General features: G+C 37.0%; 1 protein-coding gene across 11 annotated transcripts in view; it reads right to left on the bottom strand.

The window, feature by feature from the left end:
* Positions 1-23,280, bottom strand: part of TASOR2 (transcription activation suppressor family member 2) — a 72,852-nt gene that overhangs the window by 35,465 nt on the left and 14,107 nt on the right. For 3 of the 11 annotated variants that reach the window (XM_081820521.1, XM_081820518.1, XM_081820519.1), the window contains exons 2-10: positions 10,135-10,280; positions 9,753-9,848; positions 8,611-8,683; positions 5,188-5,279; positions 2,929-3,066; positions 2,671-2,795; positions 2,572-2,591; positions 2,387-2,486; positions 371-471 (exon numbers count right to left, since the gene is read on the bottom strand). In XM_081820521.1, coding sequence (XP_081676647.1) covers positions 371-471; positions 2,387-2,486; positions 2,572-2,591; positions 2,671-2,795; positions 2,929-3,066; positions 5,188-5,279; positions 8,611-8,683; positions 9,753-9,848; positions 10,135-10,280 — 891 coding nt within the window. Of the gene's footprint in view, positions 1-370; positions 472-2,386; positions 2,487-2,571; positions 2,592-2,670; positions 2,796-2,928; positions 3,067-5,187; positions 5,280-8,610; positions 8,684-9,441; positions 9,545-9,752; positions 9,849-10,134; positions 10,281-14,646; positions 14,781-23,280 lie in introns of those variants that run through there. The other 8 variants (XM_081820523.1, XM_081820525.1, XM_081820524.1 and 5 more) reach the window with 6 other exon arrangements.

Here is a 23,280-nt window from a genome sequence, read left to right as displayed (position 1 = left end):
TTCTCGTGTTTTCTCCTTTTTTTCCTTCAGTTAGAAGTACATAAATAAATAAAAACCACCACCACAAAACCTCTGTTCTCTTTTAAAGGCATGGTTATGAGTTTCTGACTATTTGTAAGCAACTCTCTGCTGAACTCTCTCAGTGTTCTATAGTAAAGTGAGTCTCTGCCACCTTAGATGAAATTACCTTTCAGTTTCTAGTTAGCCTCCAAGGAAATAAATCACAGCAACCCTACAGCTTTTACAAAAGGCCCTTCCGCGAATCACTCAGGGCAAAACCACAACAGAGTGTGTAAGAGTGTGCGCGTGACAGATGGAAAAAACTGAACAAAGCCCAGGGCATGCAATGTTTCATTACATCGGAACAGACCTTTTTGCTCCAGGTAATTCTGTTTTCTAAAGGCAGCTTCTGGTAGTCTTTTTTTCAAAGATGACACTTTCATTACATACTTAAAATCTAGTTCACGTGGCCTAAAAAAAAAAACAGTATCATGCAATTTAACAAACATTTAAACTACAACTTCATATTTTTTTATTTTCTAATATAAATGCAAACAAAAATATCATAACAAGAAAAGTCCTGAAATTGATAAAATCCGAATCAAATAATGTGCATATTTATAAATATTATAGATTTTCAAATATATGACCCCACAGGCCACAGTCTGCAAATATGTTCAACATTTTCTGAATGCATGTATTTTTGAGACTAGCAAAATATCTAGATGAATGAAAGAATTATGCATACTGGAATGAGAATTTTCTAAAAATTATGCTATGTAAGAGTTGACAACTTTTGACAATAGTGGACTGCATACCATGCAGTGCCACTGAATGAACCACATCCAGACTTTTGTACCACTTCCCCCGACTTCTCCTTGAAAACTCATTTTCAAATACTTGTAGACTTATAAATGCTCCCCTTGCCCCTAAATACTTCTCTGTGTATCCCTAAGAAAGGACATTTCCTTATGCAACCACAGAACAATTAATGAAATCAAGAAATTAATAATGATATGGTTCCATTATTTAACCTACACACCTTATTCAAATTTTGCCAACTGTCTCACTAAGGGACTTTATAACAAAAGAAAACAAATCTTTTTCTGTTTTACGATCCAATCCAGGATGACACACTGCATTTAGTTATGTCTTTTTAGTCACCTTCAATCTAGACAGTCTCTTGGTCTTTAACGACCTTGGTATTTTTGAAGAATACAGACCATGTATTTTGCAGAATGCCCTTCAATCTGGGTATATCTGATGTTTCCTGCTGATTAGATTGGCAGGAATACCACACAAGTGACACTGTGTCATTCTCTATGCATCCTTTTAGGAAGCACATGATATTTATTCCACTGCTTGTGATGTTAACCATTTAGGTAATGGTTCTAGCCATTTCTCTCTACACTCATTAGTTGTACTCCACAGTGACAATGAACTTTCCCAACTCTCCCATTTATTTATTTACAGAATTCGTTTTTTTGTTTTGTTTTGTTTTGTTTTGTTTTCAGAGAGACAGAGCACACGCACAGGGGGTGGAGAGTAGGGGGGAAGGGGCAGAGGAAGAGAATCTTAAGCAGGCTCCATGCCAGCGCAGAGTCTGACTCAGGGCTTGATCTCATGGCCCTGAGATCATGACCTGAGCTGAAATCAAGAATCGGATGCTCAGCTGACTGAGCCTCCCAGGTACCCACCCCTATTTACAGAATTCTTACTTTATTTTCTGGGTTGTAATAACCCTCAATCCTCCCTCTTAAAACAGGTCAGGCAACAGAAAGAAAATGAATTCTGACAGCACACCTATCTTCAGCTTATATTTCAATAGAATAGGTCTATCTTTCAACAGTTTTGGGTGCAAACCAAGCGCAGACTAAATAAAAAGATTTCATGAGATGCCCTTCACAATGCCCCCAAAACAAATAATTCATTATAATGCAAATATGTGTAATAGCTACTCTACTTAACAGTGGTCTAGGAAAATCATGGGAAAATTACAAAATCAGCTCCTGCAACTCTTAATAAAAATAAAGACTCAATAATAGTATTAAGTGCCTGTAATCTGCTGCATCTGCTACTGAGGCAAATTCAATTTATTTCTTGGGAAAGTCAAACATCTAGTATCAAGGTCATATTCTCATGAATGGATTAAGACACTAAAATTTCCAAAGCAACTTGTCAAAGATTATAAAACTATTTCAAAGCCAAGGTCAGAATTTAGACCTGAATTTTAAGTTTCCTGTGCTCTATACATCAACCCAAAGTACTCTAATAAAAAACCTACGACTGCTTTGTTTCACACCAGTACCAACAAACAAGACCTCAAAATGAGAATTTAAAAAGAAAAAAAAAATCAAACAGTAAAGGACACAAACTCAATACTTACAGTTGCGTTGGAACAGCTGTACCATAAGAGGACCAAAGAGTTATATCACACAGCAGACAGCCTTGAATAATTAATCTGCCTTGCCATGAAGAGGTGAGCACTGTAAGAAATGAGTAAGAAAGAAACGGATTATTTATGAGCAAAACATTTACTTAAATAAAAGAACCAATTAAATAATTTCTTACCATTTTCACTGAGTTCAAATCTAGGGAAAAAGGAAAGGCATGTTTATAAGAGCAAACAGAACAGATCCAGTAAAACAAAGTATGTGCATAATTACTTACATGCTTTTATGAGCTGATGCTGCCATCCTTTTAGGCTCCCTATACTGAAAAGCTACAATAATATAAGGGCAGATCTGCCTGGGTCGCTCAATAACAGAGCTGCCTGAAAGTTCATAGAGGTAATACTGAAAGAAAAGAAATAAGGATTATCAGAGTAGCACCATGGAATGCTTTATCTCAACTCCACCCAGTCCTAACATTTAACACATTAGATTCAGAAATGTATCTTGGGAATGATTTATTCCCAGGTGACTATACCTGACTCAGTTCAAATGCGCGAAAATGACTCGTCTTGTGAGAAACCTTGTTAGTATTTGCAGCCACGTGGCAATCATAGCCAGAAGATGGGCTAGTATAGTTAGTGGTATAATTCTCAGACACAAACTTGACTTTTCCCTAGAATAAAAATATTAAGACTTATCAGATGTCTTCAAAAGGCAATAATCTTACTCTAGGATTCATTTAAAAGTAGCCTAATAAGTAAGGATGTGGATGTGTTTCAAATTGTGTTAACAACTATGGTTCTTAGCAAATTATCTTAAGGCCAACAATAGTTTTAATTATCCATGAACTTCTTAACATTGTACTTAAAAATCTGGTATGTCTGGGCATCTTCCTGAGGTAAATGATCACAGCTTCTACCACAACATGAAAGGAGTACATGAATCCCCCCAAATTTAAGAGAACCATTTCTGTAAAAGAAAAATTACACAGCCCACCAACTGAACAGATTAGCTTAGTCAATGACTGTAACATAGAAGGTGACAAATGGAATCTAAAATTTCACAAGATGAATTTTCAAACTGAAGTATTAAGTTATCAATTGTTATATATAATTTTTGTTGATATAATTTTTGAACAAATTTTGAAAAATTTGTTGATATAATTTTTAGATCAAGGTATTTCTATTATGCCAGGACCCAGTACATCAGCAAGAAGCAAATATACAATAAAGTGCTTAGCCGGACCTGATTACTGAATAGTCGATAGTATTTCCGATTATAGATTTCTCTTCATCAAGGGTTACATGTCTTCCGGGGGGCGGGGCGGGGGAGGCCGTTAAGGTTACCATACAATGAAATATCATACAACGATTTTAAAAGCTGTTGTGAATATAATGACATATGTGGAAAAATACACAGAATATATACCAAAATGAGGTAAAGTTATAGAAAACTTTAATTTTTATCTTTACAGGAAGAATCTAATTTGGGGGGTGGGTGTTAAGGTCCTGCCTCTTCATTCATAGGACCATCAGGGGCATTGATAAAAAGCCAAAGAATATAAATAGTAGTTCTCAGTGAGCAATCACAACCTGTATCTTCTCCCCCTCCAACATTTTATGATGTCACGCATGGCTGGCTTGTGAGCAGTAAAGTAAGGAGAACTGAGAGCATATAGGTAAAAACTGACCAGCAACATCCACCAGACAGGGGGTTACAAGCCAAGAAACCCAGGGCGAAGCACAATCTGACAGAGGTACAACACAGAACAAGGGTTATGTGAACCAATGGCCCATCTACTGCAGTAGCTCTCCTGCAGGAGGAGGCAGAGGGAGGAGGAGTGGGGATCGCGCGCGCCAGTGTGATGCTACCTTCCCTCCAGTTCTTGGGGACACACCTTAGAATGTGAACAGTTCACACTCAAAAAAACACATCAGTAGTGTTGGTTTATAATCAGAGAACTCAAGATAGTAAGAAAGCTAAAACCGAAGCAAAAAACAACAAAATGAGACCAGAGTATGTCCTCACAAAGCCCACCAATCTCTAAAGTCATAGTTTTCCTAGGAACTACTTGAACTATTTGAGGGTGTTTTAAGAATTTCTGAGATCAGCAGCTACAGATGCCACATAAAACTGTGAACAGGTCTGGATGTTTTAGGGATAAAGGAAATAAGGTTCTCTTATTTCAACAATTTAAACAGAAAACGAAAGTTGCTGTCTAATTCCTCTCTTATAACTGTAATCACATTGTTCTTATAGGTTGCTACTTATGTTCTGTTATTTAATGTTTAAAAAGTGGCACTGTGGGCCAGGGCGAGAGGAAGACTTTTTACTAATTACCTTCTGTGTTATTTTGAAAGTTGTTTTGTTTTTTATTTTATTTATTTTTTTTAAAGATTTATTTGACAGAGAGAGAGAGACAGCGAGAGAGGGAACACAAGCAGGGGGAGTGGGAGAGGGAGAAGCAGGCTTCCCGCTGAGCAGGGAGCCCGATGTGGGGCTCAATCCCAGGACCCCGGGATCGTGACCTGAGCTGAAGGCAGACGCTTAACCGACTGAGCCACCCAGGCGCCCCTGTTTTGTTTTTTTAAAGACATATTCATAGATCATTTATCAAATGAACAAAAAAGCTTTGTCTTTAAAGGAAAGCAAGAACAGCAGTTATCTTTTCTGAATTTATAGCTGTCTTCAGTGACTATGATGTTTAGCAAATGATCCGCAAAGAACATTATCACAGACTGAAAACCTTTAGTTTTTAAAAGAAAAATTACATAAAAGAGCGTTTGGGCTTTACCTTAATTAGGTTAAAAATTACAACATAACCACACTTCCCATGATACCATGGTCTTGCATGAAGATAGTCGGAGTATTTGGAAATATACACACCTATAAAAGTATAAGATACAGATTAATTCACACTTTAAAAGGATTGTTTACTCACATACATTTCACATGTAGGGCTACCTTTAACAGAACAAGACAACACAAAACACAAATAAATAAAAGTCAACATTAAACTGTTTTGAAACTGCTTACCTTTTAAAAACTATTCAAGATATTCTAAAGGTATGGAAACATTAGAGCTAAGACAAGACAGGATGTATCTGATGGACAACCAATGTTCTAGTTGGGTACAATAACTAAAAAGGGATACAAGTATCACAATTCTTGGTAAATTCTAAGTTTATTTTTTTTTAAGGCACTCATTCAGTGAAAAGGCCTATCTGTAGTAATCCGATTCTCAAGTTATTTTTTGCAAAAAATCTCAGTAAGGACTCTATTTAATAATAAGCACTAAGGTCTGCCACTTGGCAGGTATGTGCTAGGCAGCAGTGGCACCAAAGTAAAGAGGACAAGGTCCTGCCTTGAAGCAGCTTATGCTGCTAGTCTGTGCAATTTCCAGGTGAGGCAGGGGTCACGTTTGTTCTACTCACCACTGTAGCCACACCACAGCCCAGTATATGGTAGGTACTTAACTATTTGTCAGACACATGTATTTGAGGACACAAAGAAATGGAAATAAGCAATTATATTTTCTTAGAAAAGGAGTTCTTTAAACAGAGGAATGAAATTCTCAGAGAACAGTGAACACAAGTATGGAAGCATAAAAGATTATAAACTGTGCAGGACGGTGGGTCACAGCATGGGGAGCAGGGGAGAAAGCACGGGAAGCTGAGGCTGAAGGGGAAGCTTGGAACTGGGTGGTAAAGATCTTTGTAGGACTTCTTCAGGGGAGACCTCACCCTATAGGCAGCAGAGACCCACCAAGGGTTTTCAGCAGCAGACTGCCACTTACAAGACAGTGGAGTCTCCAGAGGGGAGAGGCTAGAAGCAAGACCAACCACAAAGCTACGTCAGAGCTAAGACAGGTCCCCAGGTGGCAGCGGCAGGGGAATGGCAAGGGAAGAGCAGATCCCACAGAGATTCCTAAACTGAGGCATCTCTCGAAATACGAGACAACGGAGAGAGTCCTTGGATATCCTGGTAAGAGCAATGAACTTGTGGTCAGAGGCTTGGGTTCCAGCACCAAGTCATTCATTTCCTACTAATAACCACGTGACTGAGGAGCAGGTCACTTGAGGTGTGGGGGGGGGGCACTTGGATACATAGACCACAGGGTCCTCAGGAAGATTTAAAAAGATCTATAAACTTTTAAAAAACTAAAAAGACACTACATTCACAGAACTAAACATTTCTATTTGAGCCCGAAACTATAAAATATATGCGGGCAGTAGTGCTATTTTCTTACCCACCCCAGTACGTGTTTAAGAAAGTATATTTGTTAAGAATAATGCAGTTTCTACTCCACCACCCCACCGAAGCCAACCTCTTAAACATCAACCATATAATTAGGAATTAGAGTAACGTAGAACAAGGGCCTTCTATTTTGGAGATGTAAGCTAAAGTATTTACTTGTAATTTACTTTCAAATTCTTCAACAACAACAAAATTTTTTAACCAAATGAAGGGAATAATGCAAAACATGATCTGTTAAACCTAGGGGATGGGTACATTATACCATCCTCTCTTCCTATGTTAGTTATGTTTTACAATGAAGGGGGGGTGAAAAAGACTAGGAAGAAAAAAAGGTTTTATGTAAAACGTTATCGGGGTTATGAATGTATTCCCTGTCATGGCCTTTAGAAGATGTGAATGTAAGTTTTAAAGCATTTTGTGTTACAGAGAGTGACTACATAACCCAGCAATTCCACTGCTGTGTCTATACCTAAGAGAAGGCAAAACACATGTCTCCACAAAAACTTGTACATGAATGCACACAGCAGCATTTCCGTAACAGCCAAGAAGTGCAAACAACCAAAGGTCCCTCAAGCGCTGAAAGAATAAAGAAAATGTGGTAAAACCATACAACAGGATATTATTCAGCCAAAAGGCAGACAAAGTACTGTTCCGAGCTACAACAGGGATGAGCCTTGAAAACACTAAACTGAGAAAAGGAGTCACAAAACATCACATAGGATTCTGTTGATGTGGAGTGTCTGAAGGAGGCCAACCTGGAGAGGGGAAGAGCAGGTTAGTGGCTGCCTCGGCCGTTGGTGGCGGGGAATGGGGCATCACTGCTAATAGGCACAGGACTTCTTTTTGGGGGGATGAAAACAGTCTAGGATGGACTGTGCTAACAGTAGCACCTCTATGAATACACCAAAAAAAGCTGAACTGTACACTTGAAATGGGTGAATTAGAGGCTGTATAAATTTTATCTCGATAGAGCTGTGAAAAAGAAAAGGCCAGCAGGAAGCTAGCCATTCCTGATCTCCACAGTGGTAGCACCTGATAGTGCTAAATACCCGTCCTCCTCTCCCTCCCCAGTTCTTCCTCCACTGGACCGCCCCCCAGACCCAGTCCCACAGCGATCCACAGTCCTGCTCTTTGTCATCTTTTCCTTCAATAATGCCCCATGTAACAGTATCTTTGGCTTCAACTAACACCTAGTCCTGCCACCTTGAGCCCCCATCTCCCGTTCTGATCCTTTTTTCCAGCTATTTGTTTTTTTTTACCATCAGGAGGGTATCTCCTGGTAACACCTAGGAAAACCTCACTATTTCTCAAATTTAATTCATGAAAGTAGTAGCATCCATTTACTGAGAGCTAAGTGCTTCACATAGCCTCACATGATCCTCACAGCAGATCTAAAAGATGGTTTCATCTATTTCACAGATGAGGAACTTGAAGCTCAAGAAATTTAGTGCTAATCCACATTCTTAACCGTAAGATTACCTTTCTCTTTTAACTCCTCAGCTTCCCTACCAATCTCCTTTCCTTCTGTGTCTCTTCTCTATTAACAACATGACTGTAGTGTAAGTTTACAAGCTTATATCTGAATATTTCCTTTCTCTTACTCCTCACATTCCACAGTTGCCAAGTCTGGTCAGTTCCATCTATTCTCTATTCCTACTGCCATTATGATAGTTTAGAAGACGTCCTCATTAGCCCTGGATGATCGCACTAATCTCTTGGTACTGAAAGCTAATTTCAGTATCTCTTCTAGTCCAACTTTTAAGAAAAAGTTCTGATCATGTAACTCCTATTGGAAAATCTTAAGTCTTAGACTCGAAGCTCATTTACATGTTTAAAGCACAGATTCTAAAGATTATTATTTATCACTAATGAAACTGGCTTCTAATGTAAGTATCTTATGAAATGAACTAAACCCCACTTCATCTTGTAAAAGAAGAGACTCTTTCTCTCACAGACTTACCTTTTGCTGGGTCACCGAGAGTGGTTATAGCACTGCTGCCCACACAGAGCCCGCGCTGACATACTAACTTTGCCTTTAAATAAAAGACAGTACTTTGCTTATCATGTCAGTCTTAGGAGAGGCAATGAAATAACACTATAATATATAAGCTTTCAAATAAATATATAACCTGTATATGGTCTGTATTTATGGCACAAAGCAAGCTTGTGTAAGGCAATTGTGTTTGGTTAATAGTTCATGAAATTTTATCATTTCTGTTAACAAAAATGTCATCAGCAAAACCAAATTAAACAAGCTACCAGATTAAGTCCTCTCTTTAAGATTTTGATTATAGCTTTGGAATCACTAAATTTGAAAATGTCTTATCCTCTAATGCCTCTTTTAGTATGAATCCATAGTGTATCTTATTTGTAAGTAGATGATTAAGTAAATAAATGAACTCTTCTGGTATTACTATATAATCCTTATGTTATATGCTAATGTTAAGTATTCTTTAAGCAAGCCTACCCTTGTTCTTTAAAAATCACGAACCCAATCAAAATATGAAATTATTTTAAGTTGAATTCTAAATCTCTGGTATTGTTAAAACTTTATCTAGGAAGCCACATACATCTTTGGGGACACGCTCCACACAGTAGCTTCCTTCTCCCACAATTTGGGTATGAGCAACAATATGGAATCTCCATCTTTAAACACTGGCATGAAATAATTTCAAGTAACTCAACTGCTGAAAGTGTTCACCTTATGCCCAAAACCATGTAACTGAAACTTGAAAAACCTCCACAAGAAACAAAGTATCTATGTGAAGAATGATCCAGAATGAAGAAATACCCATTCACTCCATTAGAAGGCATTACTGATACTTAGGAAACCTGTATTAATCCAATTCTCATCCTGAGCTGACAAATGTATTTACGATGAAACTGAAGAGGGCCTGTGAAAAGGTACAGGAATCCAACCTCTTTCAGGACTAGCTGTCATGATCATTCCCACTGCCACCAGACTCAGCAACAAAAAAGACTGGAGAACTGGTAATTTTACAAATCTTAGAGAAGTGAAATACCAATATTTAAGTTTAATGATATCATGAATTTTGTACATTAATGTCACAAAACTAATGTTCTACAACCTAATTCCCTTACCTGATTTTCAGTTTCAAACAGAAGAAACCCATAAGTCTCTTGAAGTTCTTCCTGAGTATAATTACTTGATTTTTTTTCTTGGTAAAAAGTTTTGTACTGTATAAAAGAGAGAATAATCAAATGCTATAAACATATTATTTTGCCTTGCAAATTAATTTTTAAAAATGCATCATCTGAATTCCTCCTGTTAAAGGACTAACAAAATTTATTATTTTTCTATTCCCTAGAATATATTCTTATTACCTTCCAAGGATTTCTTATCTCATCTGAAACTGACAGCTGAGAAGAACTAGATAGGCTTTTATACCAAAAATGATGGGTCTATTTCTTTAAAACTAAAATAAAACTAACACACAGACACAGTGTGTACCAAGCACCTCACCTCATTTAAGAAAATGTCATTTTTCACCAAAGTCACTTGACTGTACTGAAAACCATGCCCAGATGCAGAGTCCAAGTAAGAAGTATGAAGAATTGAAACTGCCCTCTGGAAGAGAGAGTCTGAACTCAAGGACACTGTATCAAAAACTGTAAAACACAAACAAAAATAATGCAACTGTTTAAGATAGCCAAAAGATGGGGTTAAAAGCGGCATACTAAATATCACTGAATACTTCACCTATTTCCTTCCTGTAAAACTCAGACACTTACATTGTATTTTGGCTCCATATCTGTACTATCTTAAAAGACCTCTCATTTGAAGAACATAATCTACACGGAGGTGAGTTATTGAAGGTGAATTACTTTCAATACAAGAGTAAAATAAACCCTGCCAGATTCCTTGGGCCTTTTGGTTGAAAGCTGTGTGTTGTAACTACAGTTGGGACAAGCAGATCAAATGTGGTAGCATCATCAAGGTGGTGGTCAGCAATCACTTAGACCAATGTTTCTCATCCTGAAGTTTTTTTAAACTTATGCTACATTTTGATAAACTTCACCCTTCCTGTCTTCTCATCAAATCCCCCCAAGTAAGCCCATTAGGTTCCTTTTAAGGGGCCTACTATTGCACACTCAACAAACACATTAGAAATTGTTCTATCTTTGGGGTTTCCTCATGGCCTAGACATGTCTGTTGAACTTTACTTCTTACGGGTTATATTATGAAATCATTATTTTTTTCATTTCACAAAAATAAAACTTTATTACTTTTAGAAAGTGCTTTTTTCAAACCCCACCCATGTGCTGGCCCAGAAATTCTGACATGACCTTCCCAAGAGAGGCAGGTTTCCTAATTGAGAATTACTGACTTGACCCAATAATTCTCTTGATTGAGGCTTTGTGCCTTTTGTTTTACAAGTTTTTACTTTAGCAAGAACTGATCCTAACAAATTCTCGTAACATTTAACTATGATTTGGTTACTCCCTTATATTTGTATCTTCTCTACGTTCTTTAACAAGGTCAAGGCAGGGAGGTAACAAACTACTTATAAATAATAGAAAATGGAATAACATACAGAGCACTGGAAGTTTGGGTGATATAGTATAAATAAATACATTAATATGGCTTCCTGCTTTTACCAGAACTCTCTGCCAATTACATTAAAGTTCAAAAGCTAAAGGAAAGACAAGCATTTTAATTAAAATTAACTTATGAACAACAGTAAAAAACTAAACTATCATAGAAATGAAAACAAACATTTCAGTAAAGTTAATTTGGACTAAACTGTCCTAACACTTGCAATTATCCATTAAAAATGCTTTACGTCTGCCTTCGGCCGAGGTCATGATCCCGGGGTCCTGGGATCGAGCCCTGCATCAGGCTCCTTGCTCAAGTGGGGAGCCTGCTTCTCCCTCTCCCTCTGCCATTCTCTCCACTTGTGCTCTCTGGCTCTATCTCTCTGTCAAATAAATAAATAAAATCTTAAAAAAAAAATGCTTTACTAAACTTCCTAGTATCAAAAGTCAGAGACTTAAGTAGCAAGGAAAGAAAGAAAAGAGGATGAAACATTTAAGAATATCCTGAAGTTCCTACATCTGATCCATATCAGTTGTTTTACTTTTTCTCAGTTTCACTTTTTCCTTCAATATCAGTATATGAATGCTATAAAAAATATGGATATTCTAAAGAAGTTCAAAGAGCAAAACAACAGGGATGATAGTTAAAATGATGGCTTTCTTGAGCTACATTACTTTCTTTAGCTACATTAGCTCAAAACAAACTGGGAAGCCTAAGCATGTGTGACTCTGTCTTACAAATAAGCTGCACTGCTAGGCCAAATGCAAGTCAGATTCCTCTAAAAATCCTAATATGGGAAACCTTGTATTTAATATTTGTAAAAAGGCAAAATAACATTTAAAAATCTAAGAAAACTCTAGGGGTGCCTGGGGTGGCTGAGTTGTTAAGCGTCTGCCTTCGGCTCGGGTCATGATCCCAGGGTCCTGGGATCGAGCCTCGCATCGGGCTCCCTGCTCAGTGGTAAGTCTGCTTCTCCCTCTCCCACTCCCCCTGCTTGTGTTCCCTCTCTCGCTGTCTCTCTCTCTGTTAAATAATAAATAAATTCTTTAAAAATCTAAGTAAAGTCTAAAGTTCAATATTTGAGAAACAGGTTGCTTACAGTGAAAGAAATAAAAGTTGTCAGAGCTTTGGAAATGAACATTCTATGGTTATGAACTCTTAAATTCCACAAGATGTTAATATGAAGACACAGGCTTTTAACTTTTAAAAGCACCAAATACTACATATATCCACATTTTTGAGGGTCAATGCACAACAATAAACGAAAAACTGTGAAAAAATAGTGCAAGCTGAAAAGCAAACAAAAATAGCCTAACAGTGTTTACCAAATACATGTGGTCAGAGAACACTTTATTTACCAATGTGAGGAATACTGTTCTCAATAAAGCTATGAATAGATATAATGGTTTAAAATAAACAGTAGGAAATGATTTTATGCTAACATATTTTTATTCCTAAAACTATTTATAGTTAAAAATGCTTCCCCTTTAGGTCAGCATTCTCCAAAAAGCAATATATTTATATAAGTAACCATTTTACAGTTAGCAGAAGGTAAAGCATGTCCAAAGCTAAACAGTTAGAAATCCACAGTAAATCTTGAATCTTTCATGATTTCATAATAAAATGATGTCAATTATACTCAAGAAAGCACAAGTTTCCTGCTGTATAACAAAGGAGATAGATGAACATTTTATCAAGAAATTATTTGACATTATCTCTTCTTACACAATGTACTCTCATTTAAGAGTCAAACTAGTGTACAAAACAGTATGAGCACTAAATAAATGGATGGCTGCATTTTTGCTGAGTAATACACATGCTTCACTTAAACATTCAAGGTTATCAGAATATTAAGAGAATGAAGAGAATTTCTCTACAGAGAAATACTAAAATAACTTAAAAAGTACCTGTCTGTAAAGTGAAAAAGTATCCCTTAGGGCTTAAGTGACCAACAGAGAGCAAGTAGGGAAAATTCAAGTTCAATCACAATAATTTTAGAAACTGAGTTAATATTCTTTCCTATAGCACTTAGCTTTGGGCATATTTCCCTGCTATTTATGGATTCAGTCTTAAAAGTTAAGTCAAGCTTGACATAAGCTGGATTCTGTTCAAAGTGCCCTGAGATAACGTTTCCATTTCTCAAAATCTATCAGCAATACGGAGTGTCTGCTTTTGGACACTTGTTTCTCTTTTTTAACTTCTAATAAATAAGAGGGATTAGAAAATTATAAACTGATCTCTGATGCTCTGGCACACATATCTGTTTTCCATTCTCTAAGCATGTGGTCTGAAAGCAAAGAATGAAATTAGAACTAATGCCATCAACTTAAGTGTCACAGTAATTCTAACATAAATTAGCCACTTCTACATCTCCCCGGGACTTTCGTGACCACTTCTCTTGTTTGTGCAATATACAATAGCACTCATCAAAGACAGAAGCACTCAGAACCCAACAGTATCCACCATTAAAGGCCCTTATTAGTATTTCCTACAGAAGGACTGCAACCTACCTCCGTTAACACTGTGGATGCCTACATATTTGACCTATGCTAAGTAGGCCCTTTAATAGTTGTTCAAGAGCCCATTCCTTCATCATCTAATCCTAAAATGTATTACCTTTATCTTTAAGACATTAAGGGATTGCCAGTTCAAGATAAATACAACTTTTTTGGATCTAACGAAAACTTAAATGTGCATACCTAATAACCATTCCATTTCTGGGAATCTATTCCTCAGAAATACTAGCACGAGTGCACACGAGATATGTACAAGGCTACTCCACGCACCGACATCTATAACAGCAAAAACACTGGGGATAACCTAAATTGCCATCAATAAGGAAACACCTTACAACTACTACATAAAAACCAAGTAAATCTGTATATACTGACATATAAAGATATCTATTACTGAGTAAATAACATGCATTATATAATGCCATTTTGATTAAAAAGATACATAAAAAATTATGTGTTTGAAAGTTTACAGAAAAAGATCTAGAAAGATGGGAAACCAAATTGTTAATGGTGTCTAAACCAATGGTTATCGAAGTGGAAGTAGATACAGGTGAACTTAAACTTTTTAGCTTATATGTATTATTACAACTTAGGTTTTTTTCTTACATAAGCATGTACTACTTCTAGTATTTAAAATATCTCAATTCAAAATCAAGTAAAATGAATCATAATTTCAAAGAAGTACAAATAGAGAAATGTGACAATTTCCCTTGAACCTTTTCTGATGCAATTCGAAAATTTAATCACCTATTAATTTTGGATTAATGATTATTTTGGATTAATGAAATTTGTAGTCACTGGAAATTGTAAATATTTTTTAAAAAGTCCTTTCATTTAACATGATATAGATTAAAAATTTTCAATTGTACTGTTCTACTTGGATTCATTAGTAATAACTCATAGCATTTAGTTTAATACCCACTCTTTTCTGATATGAACCCTGGCTTGGTCTTCTCTAAGAGAGAATGTAGCTGGGAGGGTGGTCTTAATTCATTTTCACCAAGTATACCCCCAGAATTCTTGACATAGTCCTGTTCTCTGTTAATGTCATAAATGCTAAAATGAGAAAAGAAAAAATTAAATCATAAAGTGAATAGTTCTATTTACGGCAAACCTACCATATAAACAAATGTCTACTGAACATCTAATTTACATTAGGTACAATTCTGTAATGTTACCTCCTTTGACAAGTCTCCAGAGCTAAGGCTAAATTGGCTCTCTAAGCAGTAAAACATAAAATGAAATGCTTTTCCTTCAATATTTAAGTTCTAAAGAAAATCTGTTCACAGAAATAAGTTATGCTTATAGGAATCAATTTTGCCTCAAGATAAAAAGTAGAGGTTATAGAACCACATTTATGTTCTACTGGTTGAAAATAAAATAGAACACAAATAAAATCTCTCCCCACCCCCAAATTAGTATATGACCCAACCATTCTTGTTTTTTTTTAAAGATTTATTTATTTCAGAGAAAGAGATGGGGGAGGGGCAGAGTGAGAGGGAGAGTCTCCAGCAGACTCCCTGCTGAGTGTGCAGCCTGACGTGAGGCTCAATCCCACAACTCCGAGATAACAACCCAAGCCGAAGGAAAGAGTCAGAGGTTCAACTGATTGAGCCACAGGTGCCCCGACTCATCCATTCTTAAAAAAAAAAAAAAACTATTAGTGATGCCTATTACATACACAGTACCATGCTATATCCTGGATTCATCAAGACAAATGAGAAACCATCTTTACAATAAAAGCTTAGACTAGAAAAGGAAGACAAACCTATACAGAAACCAGTACTATAAATGTGTGGGAGAATCTAGAACACGATGCAGTGGATGCATAATAGGGATTTCCTTAAGACAGGGAAATGTCAAGAAGTTTTAGAGGCAGTCATACTTGAAATCTGAGTAGGTATTCAAATAATAAAGGAGCCAAAAAACAAGCTAGTCTGCATGTTTTCTAGGCAATAGAAACAGTAGGAGCAGAGGTAGAAGCATTAAACATATAAGGAACCACAAGCAGTTTCTTTGAAGAATTCAATATGCTTCACACAAATATTAGCATGTCTAGTTTTATAATAGTACACCTTTTTTCAAAAAGGATTTGAGGCAGAACTGTATGGATATCTTCAAAATTCTGTAGAAAAAGTAGCAATATTGGTAACATTCATTCATTAAGGAAACAGGTTATGTCAAGAGGGGAAAATTAAATGGGTCTTCTATATTACTATCTCAGTATTTACTTTTTAGAAAGATCTATTTGTTTGCTTTGATTCACTTTTCTCATGTTATCTTTGGTTTTGTTTTATACAGCAAAATCATGGTAAAATAAACACATAACATTTCACATCTAATCTTTATGTCCTTTGCCATGGTACCTAGTCTCCCATGCGCCTCGTAATTTACGGTTTCTGAAATGGTTTAATCTTTTTCTTCCTTTTCTTTCTGTTCTGCTAGTGCCCATTTCACATCCACCTGTGGTCTGGCTATCTCTTCCTCAAATTCTTATAATTCTGCTTTGTGGTCTTCATAACTTCTGTGCTTCATTTATTTTTATTTTTTAACACTTTGAGATATAATTCACATAGCATACAATTCACCCATTTAAAGTGTACAATTCAATGGTTTTAGTTTATTCAGACCTGTGCAACCATCACTACTATCAATTTTAGACCATTTCATCACTCCAAAAAGAAACCCTGTACCCCTTAGCCACCATCCTCATCTTCCACTGTTCCCCATTCCCAGGCCTAGGCAACCACTAATTTACTTTCTGTCTGTATAGATTTGTCTATACTGGACCATTTTATGTAAATGGAATCATACAAGTGGTCCTTTGTGACTGGCTTCTTTCACGCAGCATCATGTTTTCAAGGTTCATCCATATGGTAGCGTGTTTACTTCACTCACATTTCATTTCATTGGCTCATTTAGGGCCAAATGATATTTTACAGATATACCACATTTTCTTTTACCCAATCATCAACTGATGGACATCAAGGCTCTTTCAACTTTTTGGCTATTATGTATAATAATGCTATGAATGTTCATGTACAAGTTTCTGTGTGGACATTTTTTCATTTCTCCTGAATATATACCTAAGAGAACAGCTGGATCATATGACAAATCTATGTTTAACCATTTGGAGAACCGCCATTCTGTTTTCCAAAGTGACTGCACCATTTTACATTCTCATTAGCAGTGCGTGCAAAGTTCTACTTTCTCCACATCATTGCTGACACTTGTTATTATCTTTCTGATTACAGCCATCCTAGTAGGTATGGAAATGATATATTAGTTTATTTGTAAGTTTATGTTGGAATTTTAGGTTACACTTTTCACCTACTTCAAGAGGTCCACATGCTTTTTCATAAAGGGCCAGACAGTAAATATTTTAGGATTGTGAGCCATACAGTCTCTGTCACAAAGACTCAATTCTGCTGGTGAAGCATAAAAGCAGCCACAGACAATGTGTAAATGAATGGAAATGACTATGTTCTAATAAAACTTTATTTAGAAAAACAGGCAAGACTACAGGCAGTAGCTTGCCCACCCCTGATCTACACTGTACCAGTATTTTGGGCTTTTCTTAACATCTGTAGAAAACTGTGGTGCATATCCCTCCACCTTAGCCTTTTCTTACACATTTATATTAGTTAACTACTGCTTAGTAACAAACCATCTCAAAATTCAGTAGCTTATAACCACAATCATTTACTACTGCTCACATTTCTACAATGTTGGCTGAATTAGGCTTAACTCAGCTGGGGCAGCCCTGACCCATGTGTCTCCCATCTTCCTTCAACCAATGAGTTAGGGAGGCATGTTTTTTCTCATGGAAATGGCAGAGGTGCAGAGAACAAATGGAGAATACCCAAGTCCTCTTAAGGTTTACTAGGCCTGAAACTGACATACTGTCATTTCTACCTGATATTATTGAACAAAGCAAGTCATATGGTCAAACTCAAAGTCAAGGGGGAGGGAAAAATACCCTGTCTCTTTAGTGGGAAGAATGCAGTCAAGGAAGGAGGGAATAAAGCCCTGGGGTTCATAACACAATTGATGGTGGTGATGGTTGTACACCTTATGAATATACTAAAAACCAATGAATTCTATCTCAGTATTAAAAATATTATATTAAAAAAAAAACAACCAACAAAGAAATGCAATCTACCACAGTATCACTGTAAGGATGCTGTGCTTATTCTTTTTGTTTTTCATACTTGAAGAACAAGATGAATTATCCTGAACCAGCAGAAGGGTATAGGGAGGGATCAGAGAAGTTTTCTGTTCCTGCATCCAAGGAGTTTTGAAAAAATAATATGGTGCCTTTGTTGCCAAACCTCTTGTAACCTGCAAGTGTAATCTGGTTCAGGAGGGCCTATACTTCCAGCTGTTTTCTCTTCAAGACTACTATTACTAAGAGCCACATTCCTTGCTTTCCAAGGTCATACACTCACTTCTAGTAGTATTTTGTTAGCACATTCTAAGATCTCTGGGCCACCCAGGCACTTTCCAATTCCTCCCTGCTTTCCTTAATGGACATGGTATGGCTGTTCAGTCTTAGCCTGGTATGCAGCAATTCTCTCTTAGGACGGGACTGCTTCTGGACTAAACAGCTGCTGGTGATTTCTCAGCTACGCCCCCCCTCTGCACAACTCTGCCTTTTCTCACAGAACTGTTGGGGCTTCCCAACAATACTTACATATAATTTCAAGTTGACAGGGTTTCTTTTATTCCTATACTTGTTCAAAGTGTAGTTTGAGAATTGCACCTCCATCCCCCATTCTTCTTTCTAGAAGTAGAATGATTAAGAACTAATCTGGTTTTTGGTTTTGTTCTCCTGTTTTCTTCTTCAGGACACCCGAGAGAAGACCCGTTCAACCAAAAGCTCACCTCTTCCAGTTCTGGGACTTAGATGATGGTTTCCTCCCACTGTATAAGACAAAAGACCTCCCTGACTGGTTCTCCATTTTTTCTTATTTACTCACTCTTATTTTCTAATTCTTGTGGCTGTTTTATTTTGGGGGAGAATTCTTCAGCTTTATTATCCAATCCTTATATAATTTTTTCTGCTCTCACAGAGACCTTTTCTGTTTTCTGAACAATTTCTCTTTTTTAAAAAATAGAACCTCTTCTTTCATGGATGTCATTTCTTTTCTCTCTAAAGGTACCACAGTTTTATTTGGTTCAAGTTTCTTCTGTTACATGCAGTAAATCTGTTTCTACCAAGCTCCTTTTATTTCCTGCGTTTATTCCTGTTTGGTTGTTTTTTTTGTTTTTTGTTTTTGTTTTTTAATTTTATTTATTTGAGAGAGAGAGAGAGTAAGCGCCAGCAGGGGGAGGGGCAGAAGGAGAAGCAAACTCTCCACTGAGCAGGGAGCCCGACTCGGAGCTCAATCCCAGGGCCCGGGGATCATGACCTGAGCCAAAGGCAGAGGCTTAACTGACTGAGCCACCCAGGCCACCTCCTGTTTGGTTTATGTTAGAGACTTCCACCAAATGGCTGGTGATCCTTGGCTCTCCATTTAGGTTTACATGTGAGGCACTTACAGCTGACTGAAAGTCTGGTGCATAAACAGTGTCTCTTGACCAGCAGCTCACTCACTCTCTCTTTCTCTCTCTCACGTGATCTGATGGTGATGCAGCTGTTCAATCAGGCGAACTCCCAAAGTCTGTATCTGTTAAATATTTTACCATAGGTTGATATTTCCCCAGAAAAGAATCCTTTAATATCTTGTTTAGGGGGAGCATAAGCTTGACCATTAGTTCTGAGAGTCACACAGAAAGACAGCTCTGGCTTCACTGTTCAGTATGTTGACTTCCACTTAATTCTCATTTTCTTTTCTTTTTTTTTTTTTAAGATTTTATTTATTTATTTGAGACAGAGAAAATGAGAGACAGAGAGCATGAGAGGGAGGAGGGTCAGAGGGAGAAGCAGACTCCCTGCCGAGCAGGGAGCCCGATGCGGGACTCGATCCCGGGACTCCAAGATCATGACCTGAGCTGAAGGCAGTCGCTTAACCAACTGAGCCACCCAGGCGCCCTAATTCTCATTTTCACGTAGGTGTTTGCTCCACCTCAGCTGTCTGAGCCTGCCTCCTGAGTATAATCATCTCCTGCAGGTAAATTTCAGTGCTCTGTCTGAGGAGAAGATAGCTAGGCAGTTGTCTAGGTGCAAGGAGCAGGGAAGGAAATCCAGAGCATCAAAACCACAAAAATCATCACTGAATCATTCTACTTCTACTCCACCCTATAATCTTGCTTTGAGAAGTACTTGTAACTTCCAAATCCTGAGCTGCTGCCAGATTGACTGGTGGGAATCAGCTTGCTTCTTGGCGGCTTACTGCTCTTCAGCCTTCAGCATCCCCTAATCCATAAAGTCATTATCACTTGACCATCTTCTTTCTAGTTTCCCAAACGTGATTTCCCCTGGCTCTACTGTTCCATTCTTTTTGCCAATTTATATCTTTATTCTTTTACTACCACCTCAGTGGGATTTCCAGAGGGTGTATACAATGGGACATGTTAAACTAGAAGTGTCTACTTAAACTAAGTCTTAATTTCTTCATTTAAAAAATGTGGACTACACCCTTTAACTCTGGTAGCTATGATTACCAGTATTTTTTATTTTAACTTCTATAATTATGAAGACTTTATTTTATTCACCACAGACCTAAGTGCATATCAAAGCTTCAATAAATATTTCATTTAAAAAGAATTACCTTTTAGTGCATATGTACTCAATAAGCATGTCCTCAAATACAGAAAAAGTACAATCGCAAGTAGAACTTCAATGATATTTCTCTCAAAGCACTCTGTTCCTTTCTTTCAGAGTAACTGTTATGACTTATAACTACATATTCATAATTACTTCATTAATGGCTAATTCCCTAATAAACCAAACCCTATGAGGGCAGAAACCACTTCTGTTTTGTTTACCTCTGATTACTCAGCATCCAGCCCAATGCCTGGCATACAGTAAACATGTATTTGGTAACTAAGTGAAAGAGTAAATAATATTTATGCTATTTAATCTGTTCCAAAACTCAGTAAAAGGAATAAAGCTTCCCAACTTTTTAATAAAGCAGCCAAATGCAGTACCAAAATCTGACAAAACATGAAAAAGGAAATTAAAGACTCATCTCTAGTATGAATATTGATACTAAAATCCTGAACTATATGCACTGGCAAAGAGAATCTATTAGGATATTATAATACAAGATCAATTCAGATTCATTACAGTATTGTTAAGAATTGGTTCAATAAATAGAAAATCCATAAATTTAACTAACTACTTTAACAGGTGAAAGTAAAACAATCACAGAGGGGCCGCTGGTTGTGGGTAAGGTAGGAAAGCCAAATGTCAGACTGTCAAAACAAGTTACTATATACCTGTTTATATTATGATGCCTTATAATTTGTAAATTTTTGTTGCTGCAGAGTATTTTTAAAATTTATGCATTATTTTTGCCATACTTAATCTAAAAAACAAATTAAGATGCCCCCAAATAAAAGCTGTTTAATAACATCGAAAAATATCCTACCACACCAAAAGAAAGCCGGGGTAGCCATACTTATATCAGACAAACTAGATTTTAAATCTAAGACTGTAAGAAGAGATGAAGAAGGGCATTATATCATAATTAAGGGGTCTATCCATCAAGAGATGTAACAATTGTAAGTATTTATGCCCCCCAACTTGGGGGCACCCAAATATATCAATCAATAACAAACATAAAGAAACTCATTGATAATAATACAGTAATAGTAGGGGACTTTAACACCCCATTTACAGTAATGGACAGATCATCTAAGCAGAAAATCAAAAAGGGAACAAGAGCTTTGAAACACACTGGGCCAGATGGACTTAATAGATATATTCAGAACATTTCATCCTAAAGCAGGAGAATACACATTCTTCTCAAGTGCACAAGGAACTTTCTCCAGAACAGATCACATACTAGGTCACAAATCAGCCCTCAACAAGCACAAAAAGACTGAGATCATACCATGTATATTTTCAGACCACAACTTGAAGTCATCCACAAGAAAAAATTTGGAAAGACCACAGATACATGGAGGTTAAAGAACATCCTACTAAAGAATGAATGGGTTAACCAGGAAATTAAAGAAAAATTAAAAAATACATGGAAGCAAATGAAAATGAAAAGATGACAGTCCAAAACCTTTGAGATGCAGCAAAGGCAGTCCCTAAGAAGGAAATTTATTGCAATACAGGCCTCCCTCAAGAACCAAGAAAAGTCTCAAGTACACAACCTAACCTTACACCTTAAGAAGCGAGAAAAAGAAGAATAAAGCCTAAAGCCAGCAGAAGAAGGGAAATAATAAAGATTAGAGCAGAAATAAATAATACAGTAACAACAGCAACAAAAATAGAACAGATCAACAAAACTAAGAACTGGTTCTTTTAAAGAATTAATAAAATTGATAACCCCCTAGCCAGACTTACCAAAAAGATAAGGACCCAATTAAATAAATTCACAAATGAGAGTTCACAACCAACACCACAGAAATACAACTATAAGAGAGTATTATGAGAAATTATATGCCAACAAACAGGGCGATCTGGAAGAAATGGACAAAGTCCTAGAAATATACAAACTACCAAAACGGACACAGGAAGAAAAAGAAAATTTGAACAGACCCATAACCAGCAAAGAAACTGAATAATCAAAAATTTCCCAATAAACAGAAGTCCAGGGACACATGGCTTCCTGGGGGAATTTTACCAGACATTTAAAGAAGATTTAATACCTCTTCTTCTCAAACTGTTCTAAAAAATAGAAATGGAAGGAAAATTTCTAAACTCATTCTGCAAGGCTAATAGCATTACCTTGATTCTAAAACCAGACAAATACCCCATTAAAAAGGAAAATTACAGTCCAGTGTCCCTGATGAACATGGATTCTCAACAAGATACTACCAAATCAAATCCAACAGTACATTAAAAGAATTATTTACCATGATCAAGTGGGATTTATTTCTGGGTTGCAGGGGCAGTTCAATAGTCTCAAATCAATCAACGTGATACACCACGTTAATAAAAGAAAGGATAAGAACCCTATGATCCTCTCAATATATGCAGAAAAAGCATTTGACAAAATACAGCATCCATTCTTGATAAAAACCCTCAACAAAGTATAGGTATAGATGGAACATACCTCAACATCATAAAAGCCATATACAAAAGACCCACAGCTAATATCTTCCTCAATGGGAAAAAACACCTTTTCCTCTACAGTCAGGAACAAGACAGGTATGTCCACTCTCACCTTTACCATTTAACATAATACTGGAAGTCTTAGTCTCAGCAATCAGATAACAAAAAGAAATAAAAGGCATCCAGGGGCGCCTGGGTGGCTCAGTTGGTTAAGCGACTGCCTTCGGCTCAGGTCATGATCCTGGAGTACCGGGATCGAGTCCCGCATCGGGCTCCCTGCTCGGCAGGGAGTCTGCTTCTCCCTCTGACCCTCCCCCCTCTCATGTGCTCTCTCTCTCTCTCATTCTCTCTGTCTCAAATAAATAAATAAAATCTTTAAAAAAA

The sequence above is a fragment of the Leptonychotes weddellii genome, chromosome 5 (genome assembly GCF_054177405.1).
Source record: "Leptonychotes weddellii isolate Sample4059 chromosome 5, ASM5417740v2, whole genome shotgun sequence".
Classification (NCBI taxonomy): domain Eukaryota; kingdom Metazoa; phylum Chordata; class Mammalia; order Carnivora; family Phocidae; genus Leptonychotes; species Leptonychotes weddellii.
The sequence above is the reverse complement of the archived record's forward strand: the minus strand, read 5'-3'. Positions and strand labels throughout refer to the sequence as shown.